The 25,565-nt window shown below is 43.7% G+C and overlaps 1 protein-coding gene and 1 long non-coding RNA gene across 3 annotated transcripts in view; one reads left to right on the top strand and one right to left on the bottom strand.

The window, feature by feature from the left end:
- The first annotated feature begins 2,205 nt into the window (after positions 1 to 2,205).
- Positions 2,206 to 8,810, top strand: LOC139357717 (uncharacterized). The gene is made up of 3 exons (XR_011611323.1): positions 2,206 to 2,465; positions 8,263 to 8,378; positions 8,682 to 8,810. It is a non-coding gene; the product is annotated as an uncharacterized lncRNA (long non-coding RNA).
- Positions 8,811 to 17,035: 8,225 nt separating this feature from the next.
- The window catches only part of LOC105465454 (potassium channel modulatory factor 1), an 84,522-nt gene continuing 75,992 nt past the window's right edge, over positions 17,036 to 25,565 (bottom strand). For both annotated transcript variants that reach the window (XM_071076982.1, XM_071076981.1), the window contains exons 6-7: positions 22,783 to 23,065; positions 17,036 to 17,660 (exon numbers count right to left, since the gene is read on the bottom strand). In XM_071076982.1, coding sequence (XP_070933083.1) covers positions 17,399 to 17,660; positions 22,783 to 23,065 — 545 coding nt within the window. In that variant the 3' untranslated portion in view covers positions 17,036 to 17,398. The remainder of the gene's footprint in view (positions 17,661 to 22,782; positions 23,066 to 25,565) is intronic.

The raw sequence follows: 25,565 nt of genomic DNA, 5'->3' as shown, positions 1-25,565 counted from the left end.
GCGTTAGGCAAATAATTCTTAGACATGACACTAAAAGCATGATCCATAAAAGAAAAATTGGGTTTCACTAAAATTAAAAACTTCTTCTCTGTGAAAGATGCCATTAAGAAAATGAAAAGCGCTGGGTGCGGTGGCTCATGCCTGTAATCCCAGCACTTTGGGAGGTTGAGGCGGGTGGATCACTTGAGGTCAGGAGTTCGAGACCAGCCTGGTCAACACAGTGAAACCTCGTCTCTACTAAAAATACAAAAATTAGCCCGATGTGGTGGCACACACATGTAGTCCCAGCTACTTGGGAAGTTGAGGCATGAGAATCACTTGAACCCAGGAGGCAGAGGTTGCAGTGAGCTGAAATTCCACCACTGCACTCCAGCCTGGGCGACAGAGTGAGACCCTGTTTAAAAAAAAAAAAGAGAGAGAGACCAGGCACGGTGGCTCATGCCTGTAATCCCAACACTTAGGGAGGCTGAGGCAGGAGGATCACTTGAGTGCAGGAGTTTGAGACCAGCCTGGGCAACATAGTGAGACCTTGTTTGTACAATAAATGAAGAAAATTAGGCCAGGCACGGAGGCTCACACCTGTAATCCCAGCACTTTGGGAGGCCGAGGCCGGTGGATTATTTGAGGCATCAGTTTTTCGCTGACTTGCTACGCTTAACGGCAGCAATACCAAATGATTCCCCGCAATGCTTTGAGCCCTAGGATTTATTTTCCTTTTTACAGTAGAAGGCCTAGCCAGCATTGTACTAGCCAACTCATCATCAGACATTGTATTACATGACATTATGTTGTAGCCCACTTCCACTACGTCTTATCAGTAGGAGCCATATTCGCTATTATAGGGGGTTTTAGAAATTCAAGACTAGCCTGGCAAACATGGTGAAACCCCGTCTCTACTAAAAATACCCAAAAAATTAGCCAGGCTTGGTGGTGCGCGCCTGTAGTCCCAGCTACGCGGGAGGCTGAGGTATGAGATTCGCTTGAACCTGGGAGATGGAGGTTGCAGTGAGCTGAGATTGCCCCACTGCACTCCAGCCTGGGCAACAGAGCGAGACGGTGGTGTGTGCCTATAGTCCCATCTACTTGGGAGGCTGAGGTGGAGGGATATCTTGAGGCTGGGATGTCAAGGCTACAGTGAGCTGAGATCATGACAGTGCACTCCAAGCGGGGCAACAGAGTGAGACCTTGTCTCAAGGGGGAAAAAAAAAAATCAATTCAGTAATAAAGTAAACAACCAACCCAATTAAAATATGTACAAAATAGACATTTCACCAAAGAAGATATACAAATAGCTATAAGCATATGAAAGGTTCTCAATATAGTCAATTTGGAAAAGCAAATTTAATCCACACTGAGAACCACTACACACCCATTCAAATTGCTATAATGAAAAGAACTGTTGAGATTAGGCCAACTACCAAGAATCTCTATTTCATGTACATTTGGGAACTGAGGAAATGCCCACTGCTCAATGGACCTATTCTGGGCTGGAGTTTAGCCAGAACTCCATTTATACCTAGTCACTATATGCTTTTATTCCTTTTTTTTTTTTTTTTTTTTGAGACAGCTTCTTGCTCTGTGGCCCAGGCTGCAGTGCCTTGGCATGATCATAGCTCACTGCAGCCTTGAACTCCTGGGTTTAAGTGGTCCTCCCGCCTCTGCCTCCTGAGTAGCTGGAACTACGGGCATGCACCACCACACCTGGCTAATTTTAAAATTTTTTGTAGAGATAGGTTCTTCCTATATTACCTGGGCTGGTCTCCAACTCTTGGCCTCAAGTGATCCTCCCCTCTTAACCTCCCAAAGTGCTGAGATTACAGATATGAGCCACTGTGCCCAGCCTATATGTGCCTAATTCTAACAGGGGCCATGATTACACCTGGGATCTTAGGTTATTCGTATCTACTATAAGTCTGTGTCTAATTGTCCTCAAGATGTTTAGTATTTTCTTTCCCCAGTGCCCAATTACCCAAGTAAATAGTGTTATGTCCCTTTGAGGGAAGGCCTGAAGGAGTCATTACATATTCAATTGCCACGTGTTGCAGGAGTCTTCCTGCTGGAGTTGCAGGTGCTGCTTCAATCAGTGGGTTCTAGGTTCAAAAAATGACTCAGTGTAGAAACTGGGCAAGGGAGAGTGACTTTTTATTGGAGCAACTATCCTCAGCTTCATCATCACCCATCCTTGATTTCTTTTGATGGTTCAATTTGAATAGCACTCTGTTGGCTAATGCAACTATTTCGCCTTTTGTTTATACCAAGTTCTATGAACCATCTCCAGAAGTCTCTTCTGAACGGACCGTTGGCGCCACTCCCACCGTGCCGCTCACTACGATAATCGCGCCCCCTGGCGCCAGCAGTTACGCGCTGCCACTTGTCCTCCGTGGCTCTGGAGTCCCGGCCTGCCGGTGGCTAACTGGGCCACTTTACAGAAGCGGAAGCAAGCTCGGGGAGGGTAAACAGGAAGGGTAACTAATTTTCCTGAGATCACACAGTCGGTAAATGATGGAGGCAGCATCCATCCCAGGCCGTCTGGCCCCAGACACCACACTTTTACCCAATTCCCACAACTGCCTGGAAAATAAATAGAAATCAAATAGAGGTTAACAAGGACCTTTGGGAGGTGTCCGGCGTTTGGGCGAGGGGTTGCTTTTCTGTTTCATGTTAGTCCACCGCCCTCACGTGGCCACGTCCTGAACTTCACCCTTGTTTGGTCCCAAACTGTCAAGACCCTCACCTTGCTGGGAACCACAGCCCTGCTGGCCTCAGACTGCAGGACAGAATCCTTACCCCTCCTGGGCCTCCGTTGTGTTCTTTCCAAAGTGGGATAATGGTAGCAGGTTAATGGAAATGATTAAATAAAATAATCCATCTAAATTCCTGGATCGAACGAAGGGCCCAATAAACATTAGCTGTGCTGCTGTAGTGCTCAGTGCTTCTCTCTCAAAAGCGGGTGGCAATAGACACCCTCACACCTTCGCTGTCATGAGAACACTGCAAAGCCAACTGCAAATATTAGGAATAGGTGTCCATCACGAGCCAACCCCTTTTCAAGGCTGCTTGGAAAACACTTTGCTAGACTAGCTTGGATCTTGCTAGCTTGACTCAGATCGCAGTTGAACAAATGTGCAGAAGAGGAAGAGATGAGAGAAGGCCTGGCTAAGTGTGCTCAGAGCTTCAATTTTGAGACTGTTCGGGAGGAAAAGTTCCTCACCAGACAGTGCCCTGCTGCTCTTCAAGCTAGAAACAGAAATATTTCTCCACAGTTGGGGTCATGGAAGTGTGTATTTTCCCTAAACCTTTCTTCGCTGAACCAGTTGTTGGAGCCTTCCATTTGAGACCTTGTGATGCCTTCACAGACATTATTTCTGCTCATCCACACAGCCAGCAGGGACTCGTGTGGCAGGAAGGGCAGGCTCAGAGTTAAGCAGCTGCTCCAACCTCACACGGCTAGCCTGGGCCTAATCTGGAGCTTGTCCCAGATCTGGAGCTTCCCAGGCTTGGCCCTGGGTCACTAGAGCAGAGCCTCCTTGCCTCTTCGTGGATGTGGAGCCAATTCACTGTGGCCGATCCCCAGCCTCACAGACTAAGGGGGCAGTCCTGGCCCTACCCGCACCCCCACCACTGCTGAAGCCATCTCCGTGCAGACAAACACAAGCAGAAACTTCTCAGGATCTGCTGCCTCTTGTTCCAAGGAATTAGGCAAGCTTCTGTCTTGAGGACAGAAGAGGCAGCTGGAAGATCAGGGTGGTGGTTGAAGGGGGCCTAGGTGAGGTGCCATGACTCAAATGTCCCTAATGGGTGAGGGCTTTCGACCTTTGGAAACTGCAGTGGCAATTTTGGAGACAACGTTTAACTATAGTGTAAAAACTGCCAGTGTAATTTCTAATCCTGAAGAAATGTATATGTGGTCCCAGGCTAATGTTTCTAAAAGTCATCGAGTGACTTTACATGTCCTACTCCCGTATTTCCCCAAAGATGACTGTCTAAATGTCCCCAAGAGAGGCTTTGGAGTTCCTTGACTTCTCTGAATTGTTGTAGTAAAGATAAGGCAGAAATTTTGAAGAGATCAGAAAGAAAAACTTTAGAACAAATCTTGTCTTTTCTAGAACTGTCTTCATTTTAATTTACTGTCATATCAGATAACATGCCAGATGGAGTTTACTGTCTCTGACTTGAGTCAGACCAGCTGGGATGGGATCCTGCCTCCAGCAGTGGTGGGCCCCGGGAACATTTATTTCATCTCAGCATCAAGCATTCCCAAAGCAGCAGGGGCTAACAGGGCCGGTCTTAGAGATTACCCCTGCGACTGCGGGGCTGGCCAGCCACACTTCCCTAGATTTGTCTGTAGGGAGACATCAAGCCACATGGATTTGGACAGGTTGTTACGAACACAGACAGCAAAAGCAAAATCAGCATGGCGTGTCAGCTCCTTGTGTCCCTCTTTCCACAGGAGGACACCAGGCTGGAAGGTTGGGACACCAGATGGCATGGATAGTGGGTTGCCCTGCTGTGCAGCAGCCAGCTCTCAACTGCAACCCAGCCTCTACAGACTTAGCAGGCGTCCGCAGACTATCTTGTGGGAGCGGGGAGAGAGGAGGAAAGCGCTGTGCTCAACAGAAACTAGGGAGCTCCATGAGAAATGGCCTTGCAGCAGTTCCAAAAGGGTGGGGAGGCAGGTGAGACTGCCTCACGACAGCGATGCACAGGGCCACTGAACGCCCCTTGCTCTGCGAGGAGTTGCAGAGTGTTCCACCAAGACGCAGGTCAGGTTGCCGTCGAGCCCGGTGGAAATGTGCAGGGTTGCTGGGCACCTGGCAGAGCTGGTCCCTCACCCATACTTTCATCATCCATAAAATGGGGATGTTAAGAATACCTACCGCAGCTACGTTTGACTTTTTTTTTTTTTTTTTGAGATAAACTTTACATAAAATTCACCATTTTAACCATTTCAAAGTGTACAATTTAGTGGCTTTTCATATATTCACAGAGTTACGCAACCATCACCATTATATAATTCTAGAACCTCTTCAACACTCCAGAAAGAAATCCAGTGCACACGAGCTGCCACTCCCCACTCTCTCCTTGCCCAACCCCTGGCAACCACTAATCCACTTTCTGTCTCCATGGATTTGCCTGTTCTGGGAATTTCATGTAAACGGAGTCATATACTCTGTGGCATTTTGCGACTGACTTTTTTCACTTACCGTGTTTGCAAAGTTCATCCAAGTTGCAGCATGTGTCGGTATGTCATCCTTTTTTATGGCTGCATAATAGTCCATTGCATAGATCGTGTTTTGTTTATCCTTTCATCAGTGAATGGACATCTGGGTTGTTTCCACTTTTCAGCTATTATGAATGATGCTGTTCTGAGCATGAATGTAGGAGGGTTTTTGTGAACATATGTTTTCAATTCTCTTGGATATACCTGGGAGTGGAATTGCTGGGTCACATGGTAATTCTGTGTTTAATGTTTTGAGGAACTGCCAAACTGTTTTCCACAGGGACTGAGTATTTGATATTGGTGTGCACTTTTGACATAATAAACAACACTCTTAACAGAGCCTGGCCCACACCATTCATTCTTTCATCCCATAAATATTTTGGAGCACTTACCGTGTGCCATGCCTTGTAGACATGGAGATACAAGGGTGACTAATGGACAGCCCTGCCCTCAGGAAGCTGGCATCTGTGTGTGTGTGTGTGTATGTAGGGGTGCGTGTGTGTGTATGTGTGTGTATGTAGGGGTGTGTGTGTGTGTGTGTAGGGGTGTGTGTGTGTATGTAGGGGTGTGTGTGTGTGTGTATGTAGGGGGGTGTGTGTGTGTGTGTATGTAGGGGTGTGTGTGTGTGTGTAGGGGTGTGTGTGTGTGTGTGCGTTCATAATGTGTACATGGGGTAGGGAGGATGTCAGATGGTGATAAGAGTTATAGAGAAACAGGCCAGGTGCAGTGTCTCATGCCTGTAATCCCAGCATTTTGAGAAGCCGGGGTGGGTGGATCCCCTGAGGTCAGGAGTTTGAGACTAGCCTGGTCAACATGGTGAAACCCTGTCTCTACTAAAAATACAAAAATTAGCTGGGCATGGTGGTGGGCGCCTGTAATTCCAGCTACTTGGGAGGCTGAGGCAGGAGAATGGCTTGAACCCTGGAGGTGGGGCATGGGTGTGCTGGGTGGGCCTGGGATCCCTGTTTTCAGTTGGATAGTCAGAGAAGGCCTCACCGACAAAGAGAAGGAGGTGAGGAAATATGGATCTTCCAAGAAAAGGGGACTGCAAAGGCAAAAGTCCCAGAGCTGTGGCATGCCCGAGGGACAGCAAAGTGGTCAGCGAGGCTTGGGGGAGGGAATAGAGTAGCAGGGCATGAACCCCGAAAAGGAACGAGAGCCACAGCCTGTGGGAGCCAGGGGCCGTGGTGAGGACCCTGCCCTTCCTCTGAGAGGCGGGAGCGGCGGAAGGATTGGAGGTGCGGGTTCTGACAGGATCACCCAGCTGCTGTGCTGGGACATGGAAGGGCAGGGGCAGCGATGCCACTTGGAAGCTATAGCAGTGACTCTGTGGGGATACGATGGAGGCCTGGGCCAGGCGGCGGGCAGTGGAGACGGTGGGAGGGGCAGTTTCTGGAAAAGTGTGGAAATAGAGACAGTGGGATCTTCTGACGAAATGGATGTGAAGTGTGAGAAAAAGAGTAGAAAATGATTCCAACAGGTTTTGGACTGAGCAACTGGGAAGTTGTGCTATTTAGTGAGCTGGGGACCTCTTTGCTTTATTCACTGGAGAACCCCAAGTGCCTAGAACAGTGCCAGGCACTTAGTAGATGCCCAAGAAATTGAGTAAATGAAGAGGTGGCAGGATCCATAGTAAAGCCTCAGTTGATGTTTATTCTTTGATACCTATGGTCTAGGGGGACCCCGTCCTTCCCCAACTCTTGAACTCCCCAGATAAAGAAACTTGAGCTTCCACAATTTTTACCAGGTCACTGACCCTCATGGAGTTTTGCCAGAATGACTTAGAAGTATTGAAGCAGGATGGGACTAATGAAATCAATGTGCTGTGTTTGCGTAGACGTTATCTGGCTCTGTCTTCCCTTTGCTCCCAAGCAAATCACTCTTTCTTTCCTTATTATTATTATTATTATTATTATTATTTTTTGAGACGGAGTCTCGCTCTGTCGCCCAGGCTGGAGTGCAGTGGCGCGATCTCGGCTCACTGCAAGCTCCGCCTCCCGGGTTCACGCCATTCTCCTGCCTCAGCCTCCCGAGTAGCTGGGACTACAGGCGCCCACAACCGCGCCCGGCTAATTTTTTGTATTTTTAGTAGAGACGGGGTTTCACCGTGGTCTCGATCTCCTGACCTTGTGATCCGCCCGCCTCGGCCTCCCAAAGTGCTGGGATTACAGGCGTGAGCCACCGCGCCCGGCCTCCTTATTATTATTATTATTACTTTTTTTTTTTTTTTGACAGAGTCTCACTGTGTTGCCCAGGCCAGAGTGCAGTGGCGCGATCTCAACTCACTGCAACCTCTGCCTTCCTCAAGCGATTGTCATGCCTCAGCCTCCCGAGTAGCTGGGGTTACAGGTGCCCGCCAATACACCTGGCTAATTTTTGGTACTTTTAGTAGAGACAGGGTTTCACCATGTTGGCCAGGCTGGTCTTGAACTCCTGTCCTCAAGTGATCTGCCCGCCTTGGCCTCCCAAAGTGCTGGGGTTACAGCTGTGAGCCACCGCGTCCAGCCCAAATTCCACTCTTTCTATTGGTCACTTTGGGTCCCTGTTGTGTTGGTTGCCTTCTGAGGCACCTGCCATTTGTTTTATGGTTACTTCACACCAGGCACTATATTAGCACATTATTTAATACTATTATTAGCTACATTTAACAATGAGACAATAGGAACACTGTTTAATTAAAGTTAATTAACTTGGCCAAGATCACACAGCTAGTAAGTGGTAGGGCCAAGATTGAAACTCACGTCTGTGCTTGTAACCACAGCATTTTATCTTCTCCCTGTTCTGGGTGGATATTCACTTGTCAGGAATATTTCTAAGGGAACTTCTGCAACCAGAGAGCAATTAGCCCTTTCCAATTCTAAGCTTTAATTCCAGAGTTCCATTCTCCAGGTTTTCCCTAACTTCACCTCCAACCCAACTTGATTTTGAGACCCGTCCAACCGCCCTTGACACAAAAACGTGCATCTCCTTATCCCCACCATGAATTCCAAGTTCTAACATCTGATCAAGCAACACCACCATTTTCCCTTTTGCTTCCACAGGGCAGGCAATGTCAGCAATCCAGGAAGTTCTGCAAATTTTACCTCCCCAGAATTGACCTACCAATTATTACCCACGACTTTCCTCCTAGTCCAAGCATGATCTGAATACTTTTGAGGTAAGAGAGAGAACCCCAAGATGATTAGCTGAACCCTAATTTCTGATGCAGAAGATTCACATCCATTCTCATCATTCATTGTAAATTTTCCAACCACTTCTTTTTACAAACTTAATTCCATTCTTTCTCCCAACCAACATCTGTTATGGCTGGCTACAGAATTTATAAGCATCTAAAAGCTATCTTACAAACACTTCATCAAATGCTGTCTACTTGAAATGTCTTGTAACAACATCTAAAATGTGTAATTTACTACAGTATAAGATGTGAAAAGTGCTATTTGTTGCAACCTTTACATTTTAGGATTAATGGTCAACCTACCCGCCCCAATCCTTGGCGGCCAGACTCTACCGGAGCTGAAGGCAGTTTGAAAGACAGCTGTGTGAAAAGAATGTGTTGCCCAGGACCACTGGACAAGCGCCTGCGAGTGAACTTGGTGGGTTTCGGTTTTGTTAGGTGGACTTGCTTGGGACTCTATAACCATAAAATGGTGAACACTTGGAAAACGCTATGAAAAGATTAAAAGTTTTATCAAAATATGCCAATAGTGTTCTTAAAAAGATACAATCCGGCCAGGCATGGCTCACACCTGTAATCCCAGCACTTTGGGAGGCCAAGGTAGGCAAATCGCTTGAGCCCAGGAATTCGAGACCAGGCTGGGCAACATGGCGAAACCCCATCTGTACAAAAAATACAAAAATTAGCTGGGCATGGTAGCATGTGCCTGTAGTCCCAGCTACTGGGGAGGCTGAGGTGGGAGGATAGCTTGAGTTCAGAAGGTCTAGGCTGTAGTGAGCCAAGATTGCACCACTGCACTCCAGCGTGGGAGACACAGTCTCCAGCCTGGGAGACGCAGTCTCCAGCCTGGGAGACAGAGTGAGACCCTGTCTTAAAAAAAAGAAAAAAAAAAGAAAAAAAAAGATCCAATCCACCCTCCTCCTCAGAACACAGTGACTTGGGGGACAACCCTAGAGCCCTAGGCTGAAGTGAAAGGCATTTGTTCAGGTAGATACTAAAATGTAATTTTCACCAATTGCTTTTAAACCTGCCGTTGGCTTGGCGGGGTACGGTGGCTCACTCCTGTAATCTCAGTACTTTGGGAGGCTGAGGCGGGCAGATCACCTGAGGTGAGGAGTACGAGACAAGCCTGGCCAACATGGTGAAAACCTGTCTCTACTAAAAGTAAAAAATTTGCTGGGTGTGGTGGCGCGGACCTGTAGTCCCAGCTACTCGGGAAGCTGAGGTAGGAGAATCGCTTGAATCTGGAAGGCGGAGGTTGCAGTGAGCCGGAGCCATATCGCTCCAGCCTGGGCTACAGAGTGAGACTCTGTCTCAAAAAAAAAATAAATAAATAAAATAAAATAAAATAAACAAACAAAAACAAACAACAACAAAAAACCCCCTGCCATTGGCCAGAGGCAGTTGAGTTGTTCAAAATGGGGAAAAACAACCACCAAAAGCCAACAGGAAGTCTGAAGAGGGAAAAAAAATGGATAAGGAGCAAGTCTTGTCCCTTCTGGTCCTGAGTGGGTGGGGCTTATGTTCATGCTGAAGTTCGGGGGGCTCCTTCTCAAGTCCTTCTTTCTAGTCTTGCCCTGTGAAGCTGTAAGTAGAATCAGCATTCCAAAGTCCTTTTCTGGACTGAGGACAGAGGCCACACCTTCACCCCTCAGGCTCAGACAGCAGCAAGAATGGTAACCTGGATGGTCCTGAAAATTCTGTAGGCAAATGGAACTGAAATGGCAGATGTCACTAGAAGCATTAATAAAACACACACACACACACCCCCCCATAAGGAAACAGGAGAGGAAGCAGAGAGGGACAATAGGAGAAATTGTATTTCACAGGGGATTTAAAACTATAGAAATGAGGCCAGGTGTGGTGGCTCATGCCTGTAATCCCAGCACTTTGGGAGGCCGAGGCAGGTGGATCACCTGAGGTCAGGAGTTTGAGACCAGCCTGACCAACGTGGTGAAACCCCATCTCTACTAAAAATATAAAAAAGTAGCTAGGCTTGGTGGCATGTGCCTGTAATCCCAGCTGCTTGGGAGGCTGAGGCAGGAGAATCATTTGAACCCAGGAGGCGGAGGTTGCAGCGAGCCGAGATCGTGCCACTGCACTCCAGTGTGGACAACAAGAGCAAAACTCCATCTCAAAAAACAAACCAAAACAAAAACTACAGAAACGCCAGAACACCAGTGCCACAGATGACCAAGTCTGTGTTGAACATTACTGACATCTTAAGATGACACAACACGGAAGTCACACTCAGTTATCTCAGCGAATGCAATGTAAAGTGAGGCGCACAACCCAAAGTTTATTCAAATCAGAAAACAGGTAAGCTTCATGACAGGTGGTGATGTTATAAAGGAAAATCTATATCAAGGGTTCAGTATGAATTAGTCTGGGAGCCTGCCACAATATGCAATTTACTCTAAAGTACGGTATCATCAGTGTGATATTTTCCAAGGTGAGTCTGAATCCTGAGAGGTCAGCACACGTGGTGGCTGCTATCCGATAGGGCAATTCAACAGACACTGCTAATTAGCATACTGTATATTTATTTATTTATTTATTTATTTATTTATTTATTTTTTGAGACGGAGTCTTGCTCTGTCACCCAGGCTGGAGTGCAGTGGCTGGATCTCAGCTCACTGCAAGCTCCTCCTCTCGGGTTCACGCCATTCTCCTGCCTCGGCCTCCTGAGTAGCTGGGACTACAGGCGCCCGCCACCACGCCCGGCTAGTTTTTTGTATTTTTTAGTAGAGACGGGGTTTCACTGTGTTCGCCAGGATGGTCTCGATCTCCTGACCTCGTGATCCACCCGTCTCGGCCTCCCAAAGTGCTGGGATTACAGGCTTGAGCCACTGCGCCCGGCCCATACTGTATATTTAAAAATGGACTTTCATGGGCAAAATAATGTCTTCTTGTCATGAGAGGTTCTCCTGGGCAAAATTAAATGGATTCAAGGCTGGCCAGAATAGCTTTCATGACTAGGGTGTAAGAATCCATGAACTCTCCTTCAGTCCCTAGGGACAGCGGCTGAAGCCAGTGTCTGTTGGTCCAGTCCACTCGCCAGTACAGGAGCATTGTAGAATCTTACCTCAGGAATATTGCTGCATCTACCTCAAGAAAACCTTATATACAGGGTGTGGTCAGAAAATCTACAAGGAGAGAGAGCTGGGACTCCATCCAACTTACAGAAGAGGATGCTTCTGGGCTGGTTTCACTATTAAATGAATATGGATCTCTTATGTATGAGGCAGACTCCAAACGCTCTTAGTCTAATTTGGTAGATTTAAGGCAGCAGCTCACTCACCAGATCTGATTGGTCACGTGATCGACCAAAGGCGACAGGCTTGATGACCTTTGAAAACATTTCAATTGTGTAAGGGAGAAAGGCTCTTTTAGAAAATTCTTACAGGGGAAGTCTGTAAAAATCACAGTTGGCAAATAATGCTTAGACAAAGCTTGGTACCTACTGGGAACTCAAAAAGTATGTATGAATGAGAGCGAGCAGGGAACTGATGGTTTCTATAGACAGAGGAGCCAACATTCTACAGGCTACCTGCACTGTCTGCCAAGGACACAGTCAGATGCTCAGTTCCCTGTGGTCAGTAAAGGCCTCCTTGAAGAGAATCATTATCTAGGCCTGTGGAAAGCAGCCCCAGGCTTTGCACATGCAGCCCACGTTTTTTTTTTTTTTGAAGACAGTCTTGCTGTGTCCCCCAGGCTGGAGTGCAGTGGCCCCATCTCAGCTCACTGCAACCTCCACCTCCTGGGTTTAAGCAATTCACTGCCTCAGCCTCCCAAGTGGCTAGGATTACAGGTGTCCGCCACCACGCCCAGTTAATTTTAGTATTTTTAGTAGGGACTGGGTTTCATCATCTTGGCCAGGCTGCCCTTGAACTCCTGACCTCATGATCCACCCGCCTCTGTCTCCCAAAGTGCTGGGATTACAGGTGTGAACCACCAGGCCCGGCCCGACATGGGTTTTCAAGTCAGCCATGTGCAGCCCTCATCCATATCTGTGCACTATCTGTACACCAAGTAAAGTTACCCGAGACAGTACACCAAGTAAAGTTACCCGAGACAGTACACCAAGTAAAGTTACCCGAGACAGTCAGACTTAAGGGTTTTTTTTTTTTTTTGAGATGGAGTCTCGCTCTGTCCCCCAGGCTGGAGTGCGGTGGCGCGATCTCCGGCTCACTGCAAGCTCCGCCTCCCGGGTTCACGCCTTTCTCCTGCCTCAGCCTCCTGTGTAGCTGGGACTACAGGCGCCCGCCACCGCGCCCGGCTAATTTTTTGTATTTTTAGTAGAGACGGGGTTTCACCGTGGTCTCGATTTCCTGACCTCGTGATTCGCCCGCCTCGGCCTCCCAAAGTGCTGGGATTACAGGTGTGAGCCACCGCGCCCGGCTTAAGGGTTCTTTTTAATTCATCTCTTTAGTTGCCCTAAAGGTACCTGACTTACTAAAGTTAACGTGAGGACTTTAGAGCATTCTCCTTTGTGATTCGAGGAACCCACGTTAAGACATTACCCACGTGATAGCAACCAACTAAAATGTGATGTAGAGGTTCAGGATCAACTTCTCTGAGATGAATCATCTTTCAAAACTTGAATTTGCTAACCAAGTTGAGGAAGTGGCAACAAACATCAAGTCACATCTTATTCGAGGTCTGCTGCAGGGTTCCTTAAGTAATGAATGTTTGCATTTATAGAACACTGACAGAGATGGTTGAAAAACTACAGAAACCAAGAGGCAAGAGTACTAATTAGAAATAAATGTTGCGTCTGCATGGTTGAAGCCGATGAGCACAGGGAATTAATTTTTACACTATTCTGAAAAACAGTCACTTGAATTTGGCTTTGGAATACTGTAATGACTAACTCAGACATAGCCGTGTTTAACAGCACAGAATTTCATTACACTGTCACAACCTGAAAGTCTGCAGACTGCTGCTCCCTCCTGCACTCTAACCCTAACCTCTATCCACTCCAGGCCAGACACAGGGCTTCAGTTACCATTGGGGATGAAATGTTATGAGAGACTCCTCCCCAACCTCTTCCCTTCACCCTGCCAACTGCCATCCTACCTCCAATCTCAAGGAGAGAACTGTTTTAGTGTTTAGTTGAGCTTTAGAAAGAGCACAGATAACTGTTACCTTTTTCCAGCATAAACACCAACTTTTGCATGTAATTCTGGGAAAATTTCGTACCCAGTATTTTAATTTTTTTTGAGATGGAGTCTCGCACTGTCACCCAGGATGGAGCGCAATGGCATGATCTCAGCTCACTGCAACCTCCACCTCCCAGGTTCAAGCGATTCTCCTGCCTCAGCCTCCCAAGTAGCTGGGATTACAGGTGCCCACCACCAAGCGCGGCTAATTTTTTGTGTTTTTTAGTAGAGATGGGGTTTCACTATGTTGGCGAAGCTGGTCTTGAACTCCTGACCTCGTGATCCACCCACCTTGGCCTCCCAAAGTGCTGGGATTACAGGCATGAGCCACCGCACTCAGCTATGTTTTTACTGCACATGAAACCAATATTGCATGTACCCCTTAAACTGTGCATGCAAATAATTAAGAAACAGGCATGTCATAGAAACATTGCTGCAGGGCTTCTCTACAAAACTGTTAAGAGCTTTTAGCACCCATTCCTCCATCACACTTAGTTTTTCACACATGCCTGTATCAGTAAGCCATATTAGACCCCACTTACAGAAGACTTAACATTGGTACTGAACACTGTTACAGGAATCCCATTCAAAAGATCCTTTTCTCCAGTCACCTGCTACCATAACCTCTCTGTAGAGTGTTCTCCTCCTACTCCCAACCCCGCTTTATTTGTCCTTAACTAGAGCTATGAACTACTGACATGTGTGCTCACCCCAAGATCCATGGAGTAAAGTGTATAAAGTATTAATATTTGCAGTGAGGAGCCTAGCTTTTTTCTGTAAACTAAGTCTCGGACCTATCAAGAGAACTCTGGACCTGTTAGCTGTTCTCTAATTGTGGCCCACAGACGAGAAAAAACACAAAAGCCTTGGTGACCTTTGAAAATCTGTCAGTATATTATTGAAATTTCTAATATTGAGAGGGAAAATGAGGGGTGGGGATAATGGACTGGGTTTTTTTGGTTACATCTATTATTTCTAATAGTGTAATGTGCTATCCTAAACTTCATTTCTCTGGGGACCACAGGGAGAGAAGCTTTCTCTTACTTTACCTGAGCCTCATTATAAGAATCCACTATTTTGTTAGTAGCAAACCTAGGTTCTACTTCTGTGGATTTTTTTTTGTTTTAAACAAAACAATGCAATATAAATACAATAATTTCACGGTAGCCAACCATAGAAATTGTGTCTTATGATTGCAGCCATACAAGGAAGCACAGTTATTTCTATTTGTTCAGAGTTGAAATTAAACTTCTTCCAGAGCACCTTGAGGAGAAAGATTTAAATGATTTCTTAACAGGAAGTAAAGACAAGCACTGTAGAAGATTTATAAACTTATATCCTAGACGCTCAAAACTCAACAAAACAAAAACTTCTCAAAATTCAGGATCTGGTCCTTAGAAATTTGAAGGTACTGCCAAAATAAACAGTGGTATATTTTGATTTTGTCTCCTGTCCATCAAAGTCTTTGCAATTTTTATTCAACAGTACATCCAGTAATAAGATTTTGATCCAGAAACTAAAGAAAAAGGACACAAGAATTTCAAGGGCTTGAATATATTTTTATATTGATATTCTGTGTCTTTCTACCCTAAAATAATACATTATTGATTACATACAGGATGAGGTGAGGTATTTGTAAAATATCTGGTAAAAAATAATTAATATACAGTATTCTACATGAGATGGAATCTTATGACTCCTTAGGTCTTCTGCAGTGTTAAAGTGATCATCTAAATTAAACTGCTCTGAATGGACTTACATTTGTTCCCTAAAACCATGTTAAAAAATGAAGGCTCTTACATTTTCCCAGAATTTGTGCAGAAAAGGGAAAGTACGTAATTGGCATTTTTAAAAATTTCTCACATCCAAAATAATGCATTCACACAAAACCAGGATCTCCCACGTTTAGCATAAAAAGAAAAAAAAATACTGGATTAGAGATATAAAATCTCTGAGTAATGGTTAGGTTCATCCACCAACACCAAAGAAATTCAAGTGGTCAACAGTCTTGAAAATGCTTTATTGAAATGTGTGACTTAGTGCAGATGTGTTTGAAAGACCACAGCTTGAAAACTGGTTTTTGAAACTTCTCAACAACCAATCGAAAAAAAAATGAAAATCCCTACTGGGCTTGACTTCTAGTGTAACCAGAAGCCTGGTGTAAAGTTTTCCTTTAAACATTTTCCATTACAGAAACTAAAGAAAACAAAGCTATTATTGGAGTTTGAAGTTTCAGAGGAGAAGCAACAGTTTTTCAGACATGTAGGGTGACTTCTTTTTTGGTTACATTTGGATGAACATGGACTTCACAGTTCTCGGAAGAACACCGGAAAGGTGTTCAAGTCTGTATGCTTGTCATGTTGAAGAAACGGAGATACACGGACAGGAAAGGAAAAGGATGACAGGAAAGGAAAAGGAGAAAGAGAGGAGACTAAGAAAAGGGCTCAGAGAAAACAGAACTGGAACGAGACATGATTAGGTTAAGTCTGGTTATAAATTTATCAGAAGCTGTGCGCACCTTTTTAAAAGTCCTAAATTTACATTCCAAAAACTGCCCTCCCAACCCCCAAACCCGCTGTCCCTGCCTTGGAGCTATTGTGAAAGTCTATGCACAAAAACTGAAACAGGAAATAAAAAATAACCCAGCCCTTCCAAACCCCAAAACAAACCCCAAAAAAGCTGTACATTTTTTTTACACATAGGATTAATAATATAGGCATATAGGTGGCATGATTCAATTAAAAGGCTTTACTTTTTATGCCAGAAAAAAAAACCCAATAAATAAAAGGTGCTAAAATTAGCATTAAGAATTTGGTTGCAATATATTGACAAATCTGGGAAGGCAAATCCTCAAAGCTCCCCTGATACTGATCTGTCTCAGCAAACTACAAAGCAAATACATAAATAACGCAAAATATGATTGAGAATGTGAGATTTTTAAAAACAAAGACAACATAATTCAGGTTAACTCTGTTGAACAGTCAATAAATGAAATTCATCTACACCTGAATAAAACATATTTAACAATTGAAAAAATTTTAAACAACCACAAAAAGTAAAAACTTTAAACAAACATGAACAGGATTTGTTTTTAGGGCACACAAAGGCCCCTGCAGCAGATTCCAACGGTAGCTTTACTGGTGTGTCTTCTACAGATGAGTTAAAGAGACAGGCTGAGCTCCACACAGGCAAGATGACTAACAGGGAGACAGGACAGTCACACAGGGCGGAGTGCCACACCCGGCCACAATCCCCAGATTCCACTGCAGAGCTGGCTTTGTGCGTAGGAGGCACACAAAGAAAGGTGATTCAGGCAGACATTATTCAAAAGCTACTTCGTAGTGTAACCGTTGAATAATGTTTGGGAAAGCTTTGGGCTTTGTATTTTTTTTTTTTAAGTTTTACTCCTTGTATTTAATTTTTTAAATAACAAGGTCACTAAAACTCATGCACGCTGCAAAAAACCTCATGCAGTAGTTAAGGTAAACCATCCAAGCAGTTTTTATTCATTAATATTCATAAATACACACAGCAGCTTCATTAGAGATTTCAATTTTCCTCTTCAGTTTGAATGTGGAGTATTAGGACAGCCTTTTGCATGTCAAGGTACAGGAAGCAGAGATCACCCCTGCACTGCTACCTACATTTACCTGCTAGAAGTAAAAATTAGTTAAGTGGAAATGATTATCATATATATTTTCTCTCTTCCTTTTGAATGTACACAATGTAACAAGAGTGACAGACCTGAAATTACAATCACCAAACAAACCCAAGATAGTTGTTGTCCACTTTCATTGGCAAATACAGCACAGAGGACATTGTCTGCGAATTGGGATGTCATCAAAGAGGAGGTGGTGGAGGCTCATTTCCTTTATTACTCTCTTTTAAATTTAGGTTTTCTAAAGCAACATCTAAAGGCATAATATCTACACAGCCCATAGCACCAAAATCTGCCATCTCCCCCCGATCATCCTCGTCTGAGGATGAGCTCTCTTCACGCACTAAAGTGGACAGAAGGAGCTCTTGGACAAACAGGCTGCGGTCTGCACGCTCGCTTTCCATGGACTGGCGCTCCGTTTCAGACATTTTAGGATCATTCAACCTGTTTAAGTTAAAAAGAAAAGACCTTATTGTTAAAAAGTCAATGAACAATGGCATGGCCAATATCTACAGTGCTCTCCACTGTGCAAGTTTTACAGTTGGCAAAATTCAGAATGAGACATTGCTGGAATATCTGGCTCTAATTTATCCTTAATTGTGTTGAGACGAATTCCCCACATTTGTTGCAATACTGTTACCTGGAGGTGCAAATCTATGCTTTAATTAGACTCAATGAGAAAAAAAAAATACATTTAGACTTTTTCCACTCCAGAGAAAGCTAGGTGAAAATTTTCTAAGGAAAACAGGATTTCTTACAGATTAGATGCTTGGGAAAGTATCTAACCAGAATTTCATCTGGGGGTAAATACAGGAAAATAAAAACACAAAAACAAAATCTGCAGTGAACAGAATATTCAACTGAAAAATATCCGAAAATTTCCTCTGACTTTTCTCTATTACTCTATTTAATTCTTCCTGGTATATGCAGAAGCTAGAGAGGGCAAGAAAACACATACACCCTCCTACATTTCTTCTACCAAGGACCTACCGTGTAGCAGGGCAGACGCAAGGTCTACCTGCCTGACTTGCTCCCCTGACGCATGTACTTATGAGATCTGGGCTATGCTGGGAAACCCGGCTCATATGCACAGAGACTGGACAGATGTCAAGAGCTGAAAATTCTACTTATCACTTGTTACTAAACTTGTTAAATTACTTTAAAATGTCAATCTCTGGCCAGATGCAGTGGCTCACACCTGTAATCCCAGCACTTTGGGAGGCTGAAATGGGTGGATCACCTGAGATCAGGAGTTCATGTCCAGCCCGGCCATCATGGTGAAGCCCCTTCTCTACTAAAAATACAAAAATTAGCAGGGTGTGGTGGTGCATGCCTGTAATCCAAGCTACTTGGGAGGCTGAGGCACGAGAATTGCTTAAACCCGGGAGCCGGAGGTTACAGTGAGCCAAGACTGTGCCACTTCACTCTAGCCTGGGCAGCAGAGTGAGACTCTGTCTCAAAAAAAAAAAAAAAAAGGTCAATCTCCAACAAAAAATGATATAAAATTCTGCTTAGTTTCAATACTGGTTTTCTCTACACTTTCAGTGGCAAAGAAAGGGAAACTAGCAGAAGCAATGGGGCAGCAAAAGGAACAAAGAGGGAGAATATGGGGACACTGAAAGGAGGCCCGGCAGGCACACATGACAGGTCTTCTCCCTGAGTACCCAGAGGCAGCACCCTGAGCCCAGAGACAGATCTATTCTATGCTGCCCTACTGCCTGGCACCTGCTCCCTGCTGTTCTACCAGCACTGCAAGGCACAGGAGCACCCCCATGCCACCATGGATGATACTAACGGCGGGTTGGGCTTTGCGTGCTCTTTGAGTGCATTAGCTCATTTAACTCTCTGAGTTAGGGACTATTATTATCAACATTTTACAGGAAGAGGAAACTGAAGCAAAGGTTAAGCAATTTGCACAAAATCTCATAGGTGCTAAGTTCAAAACCACTAAATAATTAGGTATCTATGACTCAGAAAACAAAAGATCAAATTTCAGAACTGAAAGAATGCAAAAATATCTGAAAGGTAATTACAGAAAAGCCATAAAATCCACATTGAAAGAAAATGACTGATTACATTTATGGTTAAAAAAAAATTAAGGATATCATAAGAGAGTATCTAATGGAATAGAAGATTGAGTAGACTACACGTTTTCAACCCAAAGCTATAAAAATATTACGAACTGAAGTCATTCGATGTTCTTAGCTTTGGAAAAGGTCTTTGGTAAAGAAAAAAAAATTTTAGAGAAGTTAAACCTCGTAACAGAAAGATAAAGAACGTAAAGAGGACTACCCACGTAACAACGAGGCGAACTAAAGACATACAGGCTGCGGCCTTCAGTCCTCGAGAGAACATGCAGTAACAATATTACTGTCTGTTTTTCAGGGAAGTAACTGAGAAGACACCTCATTCCTGAGAGGCAGGTAAAGTCTGCGTGTGAGGTACTGGTACTAGGTCTTGACTTCCTGATGAAATATAAAATTTAGGATATAAATGAAACTGCAAGGCTTGCGAGGATCTTCAAGTTGGGGTTAGCAAAATGAGCTGGTCCCATTGTCAAAGGCACAGTGGCTCCAAAGCTGTAATCCCAGCACTTTGGGAGGCCGAGGCGGGCGGATCACCTGAGGTCAGGAGTTTGAGACCAGCCTGGCTAACATGGTGAAACCCCATTTCTACTAAAAATACAAAAAATTAGCTGGGTGCGAAGGTGTGTGCCTGTAATTCCTGCTACTTGGGAGGCTGAGGCAGGAGAATCGCTTAAACCTGGGAGGTGGTTGCAGTGAGCTGAGATCGTGCCATTGCACTTCAGCTTGGGCAACAAGAGCGAAACTGTCTCAAAAAAAGACCGATCTGACTTACACACTCCAACAATCACTTTCTAAAAGGTCAACTATCTTGAACTCCAAAGAAACTGTGACCTTACCATCAGTTCCAGGGTAACATCAATAGGAACTGCCCCTGGTCAAAGAAAAGACCAAAAATAAGGCTTGGGCCCTATATATATCACATAAGAGCTGAGTGACCAGAGACCAGGATCTCTCCTGAATACACTGCAGCCGTTCTCCTTGCCTTGAAAATTCACAATGCATGTTAATACATGTGAAGTTCTGAGAAGCCCAACAGTAAATAATATCTTTATTCTTCTTACTTTGCTTTCTCTGACCTTATTAATTGGGGGTAGAATAACATAATTACATATATTCCTTAGAATATATGAAGTTAAGAGAGTATTTCTGGGGAAATATTGCCTTAAATAAATCATATGATACAATGAAATATGTGGAAAGTGGTTTGCAAATTACATGGTACCATACAATGTACAGTATCAGATGACAGAAGGGGAATTTCAAGAAGCTACAACCAGAATTCAGAGAGAGCACTCAGAGGTTACTCCTACCATGCTCTGAGAGTTGGGTGTGGAATAAATGCACAGACAAGCTCACTGAGTAGTTTGGGTCTTTAAAAAAAAAAAAAAAAAAAAAAAAAAAGCATAGGGCAAGGGTGGACAGGAAGATGTCTTTTCCAAAGGGCACTGGCAAGACGTTCCACCCACAGTTCTGTGAACTCTCAGGAGAAATGCACACTAGTAGATCTCCTTTTTGAGGCAGGAACTTAGATGTGGTATGCTACAGACCTGCTGCTGGTCAGTCCCTATAGGTAAGGCTACATGGCAGCAGGTAGCTCCATCTGTGGCCCTGTGGTTCTCTTATATTAAAGCAGCATTATCTGCTAATAACCAGGCACAGTTCCTGACCTAGCAGAGTAATTCAAAGGTAAATTACCCATTTACATTTTTTTTCTTGGTTTCATAACAAATAATAATGAATACCATTAATTGGGCCTTTACTATAGGGCAGATACTAAGCCAGACCATACACATACCAGTATTCCATTTCATCCTCAAAATAATTCTCTCTCTAGAGGCAAAACTTCTGGGATACTGATGATAAAATTGAGGTTTGGAGGAGTGAAATGACTTGCCTGAGGTCCAAAACTTGCAAGTGGCAAAGCTGGGGCTCTAGTCCAGGGATTTTCAAGCATTTTTTATTCTGCACCCACACTATGTTATTTATAACTATACACATGCACCACTGGATTAACAGAGTATGAGATAAAAGAAATATAAGTAGAAATTATAATATTTTCTTCTAACATCCCAATGAATTGTCATACACACTGCATTTTGGAGATAATGATGTATTATACAAACTCTATTCTTCATTTTACAGTTCTTTCTTTATATTCCTCTCTGCTCCCTTAAAAGCCCAAATTAGTCCAGGTTCATTATCTGTTGAGGCTAAGTCTCCACTCATCATTGCTCTTTTTAAAATTCTTTATGTTCCTGAAAGTCACATAAAATGCCTATGAAGTTCTGGCAGACAAATACATACAGTTGCTAACAGTTTCAGAAGCGAACAGGAACTCCATCCAGTAGAGTAGTTTTCTGTTGCACTGAATATTTTTTTTTTTTTGAGACGGAGTCTCGCTCTGTCGCCCAGGCTGGAGTGCAGTGGCCAGATCTCAGCTCACTGCAAGCTCCGCCTCCTGGGTTCACGCCATTCTCCTGCCTCAGCCTCCCGAGTAGCTGGGACCACAGGCGCCGCCACCTCGCCCGGCTAATTTTTTGTGTTTTTAGTAGAGACGGGGTTTCGCCGTGTTAGCCAGGATGGTCTCGATCTCCTGACCTTGTGATCCGCCCGTCTCGGCCTCCCAAAGTGCTGGGATTACAGGCTTGAGCCACCGCGCCCGGCCCTGTTGTACTGAATATTATTTATACCATGGGAAGTCATTTTTTTTTAACAGTTACTTTTGTGTGCCAACCATAAAAATTTAAATCTAGCTTTTTTAGAAATTCATAGGAGAAAACTGTCACTGTATTATGAAATCCTTCTTATACCTTTTAATATTTCACAGTAGATTAAAACTGGCAATAAAAAGCAATGTTAATTATGATAAATGCACCTAATATGAACCATATATATATATAATGATATAGTGTTTAATGTTTTATGGGTACTATGGCAAAACAATTCATATTATATGATGATATATACCTTGAGAACAAGAAGACCAGTTATTTTATTTTAGAGACAGGGTCTCACTCTGTCACCCAGGCTGGAATGAATGGCATAATCTTGGCTACTGCAACCTCTGCCTGCAGGGCTCAAACAATCCTCCCCCCTCAGCCTCCTAAGTAGCAGGGACCACAGGTGCGCACCATCACACCTGGCTAATTTTTGTAGAGATAAGATTTCACCATGTTGCCCAGGGTGGTTTGGAACTCCTGGGCTCTGGCAATATGCTTGCCTTGGCCTCCCAAAGTGCTGGGATTACAGGTGTGAGCCACTGGGTCTGGCCCAGTATTCTTAATTTATCTAAAAGAATTACTATGTTTCACATTCTTCGGGAAATACTGAATATGCAGTTTTAATCAGAGATTTGTGAGTTTTAATCAAACACAGAATTTTAAAGAAATATATATGCACAAAAGAGAAAAGATAATTCCAGACTGTAGTGGCAATAAAATACTACTTCCCAAACAAAATTCTATTAACAAATGAGCTACCTTGTTAAAAGAAACTGGGAATTCTGGAGAGTCTGCTGACTGCTTTCTGTATTAGCTATGTTGGTTGTTGCTGTGGATTGTGTGATTGTAGTGGTGACACTGCTTGTGTTAGTACGCCGGGTTGCGTTGCGTGCGGTCTCCAGTTGTTGCCGTGCTGCCTGGGCATGCTGCCGTTCTAGCTGCAGCTGCATCTGCAGTTGTTGTAACTGAGAAGCGGAAGGGCCAGAGGAATTAAGCTGTCCTCCTGCAGAACGTCTCACTCCTGATAACTGAGATAAAAGCTCTGCCAATGGAAATGAAGACAATTAATGTCTGCTTAATACTGAGGAAAACAAAACGCTACAGATCACTCTTTCACTGGAACAACATCAAAAGCATTGTGAACAGGTAGGTAACCACAGCAGCACAGAGTTTCAGTTAAGAGCTGAATACCTTCTAGAATGCCTCCTGGAGGCAGGAGTTACTGTGTACAGAGAACGCAAATGCATACGAACATCAACCCAGACCCAACTATGTTTGCTTTAAGTAAAACTTAAATTGTCTTTAAAATTATCTGTATAATAGACTAATTTAGTTAAGCTTTCTCTTAGTATTTAATGAAGTGGTTTATCTGCGGGCCCAATTATAATATAAGCTTTCTCAATATGTGTTTCATGGAAGCAGGGATGAGGTCTACTGTTGACTATATTCCCAGCTCTCAGAACAGGGCCTGATACAGCAGGAATTCAAACATTTACTGAATGACTGAATGAATTATTAGGATATAGTCCAAGAGGCCTGGATCATTTCTGATAGTGGCCCTTGAACACTCACCTCTGCCTTCTCCCTCTAGTACCTTTTGGTACTGCTGTTTCAGAGTACCACTGCAGTAGGTACCACTAGCAGTGCTCAGCAAGGCTCCTGAGAACCTGTTGCATCTGACTGTACAGCGTACTTAGTGGCCTGTTATGATCCAGACTGTCTTGTGTCCATAAGGCTGTACTCATTAAGAGAGGTGTAAACCTTTGTCCCTGCACCCTCATCTACGTAAGGTGCAGTGAAATGCCTTCTTCCAAGTGGAGGGTCTACCTCGCTTATAGGGAACCGATGATTGCCTTGCACACACTCTTAGGCCAGCAAAAACTCTTTATCATTAAAACTCATTAACAGTTTGTTTTCTTGTTCACTGTTGCTTTATCCCAGGCTTTTGATAGCACTCTTACACCACTCTTTCATGGAATATACAGTCTATCACTAAAATAAACTAATTTTCACTGACAGAAAAAAAACAAGTGAAAATTTCTCAAATTTGAATTCTGCTCTCAGAAACTACTTTAATTTTTAGTGTCTGCCACCAAAATAGCAGGTAAATATTCCCTTTGGATGAAGAAATATTTTTTAAATCCCCCAAACTCAGTTTGTTAGGCTTGTTTTTGTTGTTGCACACCCAAATGTTCAAAGCACATTTGGAATTAAAATTTTATATGGTATATCTAACTTTTTAATAACATGATAGGTGTAAAATTATTCTTAGGTTTTTTTTTCTTTTTTAAATTTTTATTTTAGATTTGGAGGTACATGTGAAGGTCTGTTACACAGTTAAACACATCACGGGGGTTTGTCGTATATATTATTACATCACGCAGTACCCAATTAAGTCCAGTACCTAACAGTTATCTTTCTGCTCCTCTCTCTCTTCCCACCCTTCCCCAGTGTCTGCTGTCTCCTCCTTTGTGTTCCTAAGTTGTCATTTAGCTCTGATGTTCTCAGTTTCTAATACAGATTTACACTTACCAGTGTTTCAGGTGTTCTGCGGGGCACCTCATGGCTTCCAGGTAGGTGCACACTTCACCACATGGACACATTTCAGAATTGTTGCTTTAAATGTGTGCACACGTCCCACAGTCTTACCACTTGTCTGCTTGGTGTGTCTTGCAGATTGTCAGGCTACAGTGATTTCTTATATTTTATTCTGACCCTGTGTTCTGCTACCAACTTCCCAGGTTTGTCATGTACTAGACCCAGTGACATGGCCAGGTTCAAAAACTGTGTATTTTTGTTTTTGTTTTTTTTTAAGATTTTCCCCAAGCTATTAAACATGTACCTTTCAGTATGTTCTACAACAATATAGTTCTCAAATCAAGATCAGGACATTAAGTCTTACGTTCCTTTCTTCCATGAGAAGAGCTTAATTTTTTAGTCTTGTCAATTAGCTATAGATAACAGTTCTGAAATGTGTCCATGTGGTGGAATGTGTACCTGGAAGCCATGAGGCGCCCTGCACAACACCTGAGATAGGCATAAATCTGTGATAGAATTTTACAGATAACATGTTGTTAAAAATGTTAGCTATGTCTTATAAAACCTTAATTTCAAATGTGCTTTGGACATTTGTTATGTGTACTTATGGAGGTTTAACCATGAAATTTTGGAGGTATTCAAACTCAAATCTTTTATGATTTCCTTGGGCTTCAATAGAGGCCACAAATACAACATAAAACCATTTTTTATCATCTTATGTCTCTAAGAACAGGAGTCTCCCACTCCCTTTACCTGCAGGAGACATGTTCCAAGACCCCCAGTGAATGGCTGAAATGGGCATCTGGATAACACAGAACCCTATATGTTTTTTCCTATATATACTTATCTGTTGTGCTCAAGTTTAATTTATAAATTAGGCATAGTACAAGATTCACAACAAAATAGAGTAAATCTAAAAATATACCATGAAAGTTATGTGATGTGGTCTCTCTCCCTCTCAAAGTATCTTACTGTCCTGTACTCACCTATTTTTTGACTGTAGT

This window comes from Macaca nemestrina, chromosome 13, assembly GCF_043159975.1.
Source record: "Macaca nemestrina isolate mMacNem1 chromosome 13, mMacNem.hap1, whole genome shotgun sequence".
Taxonomy (NCBI): Eukaryota; Metazoa; Chordata; class Mammalia; order Primates; family Cercopithecidae; genus Macaca; species Macaca nemestrina.
Note: the sequence above shows the minus strand (reverse complement) of the source record. Positions and strands in the feature narration are given on the sequence as shown.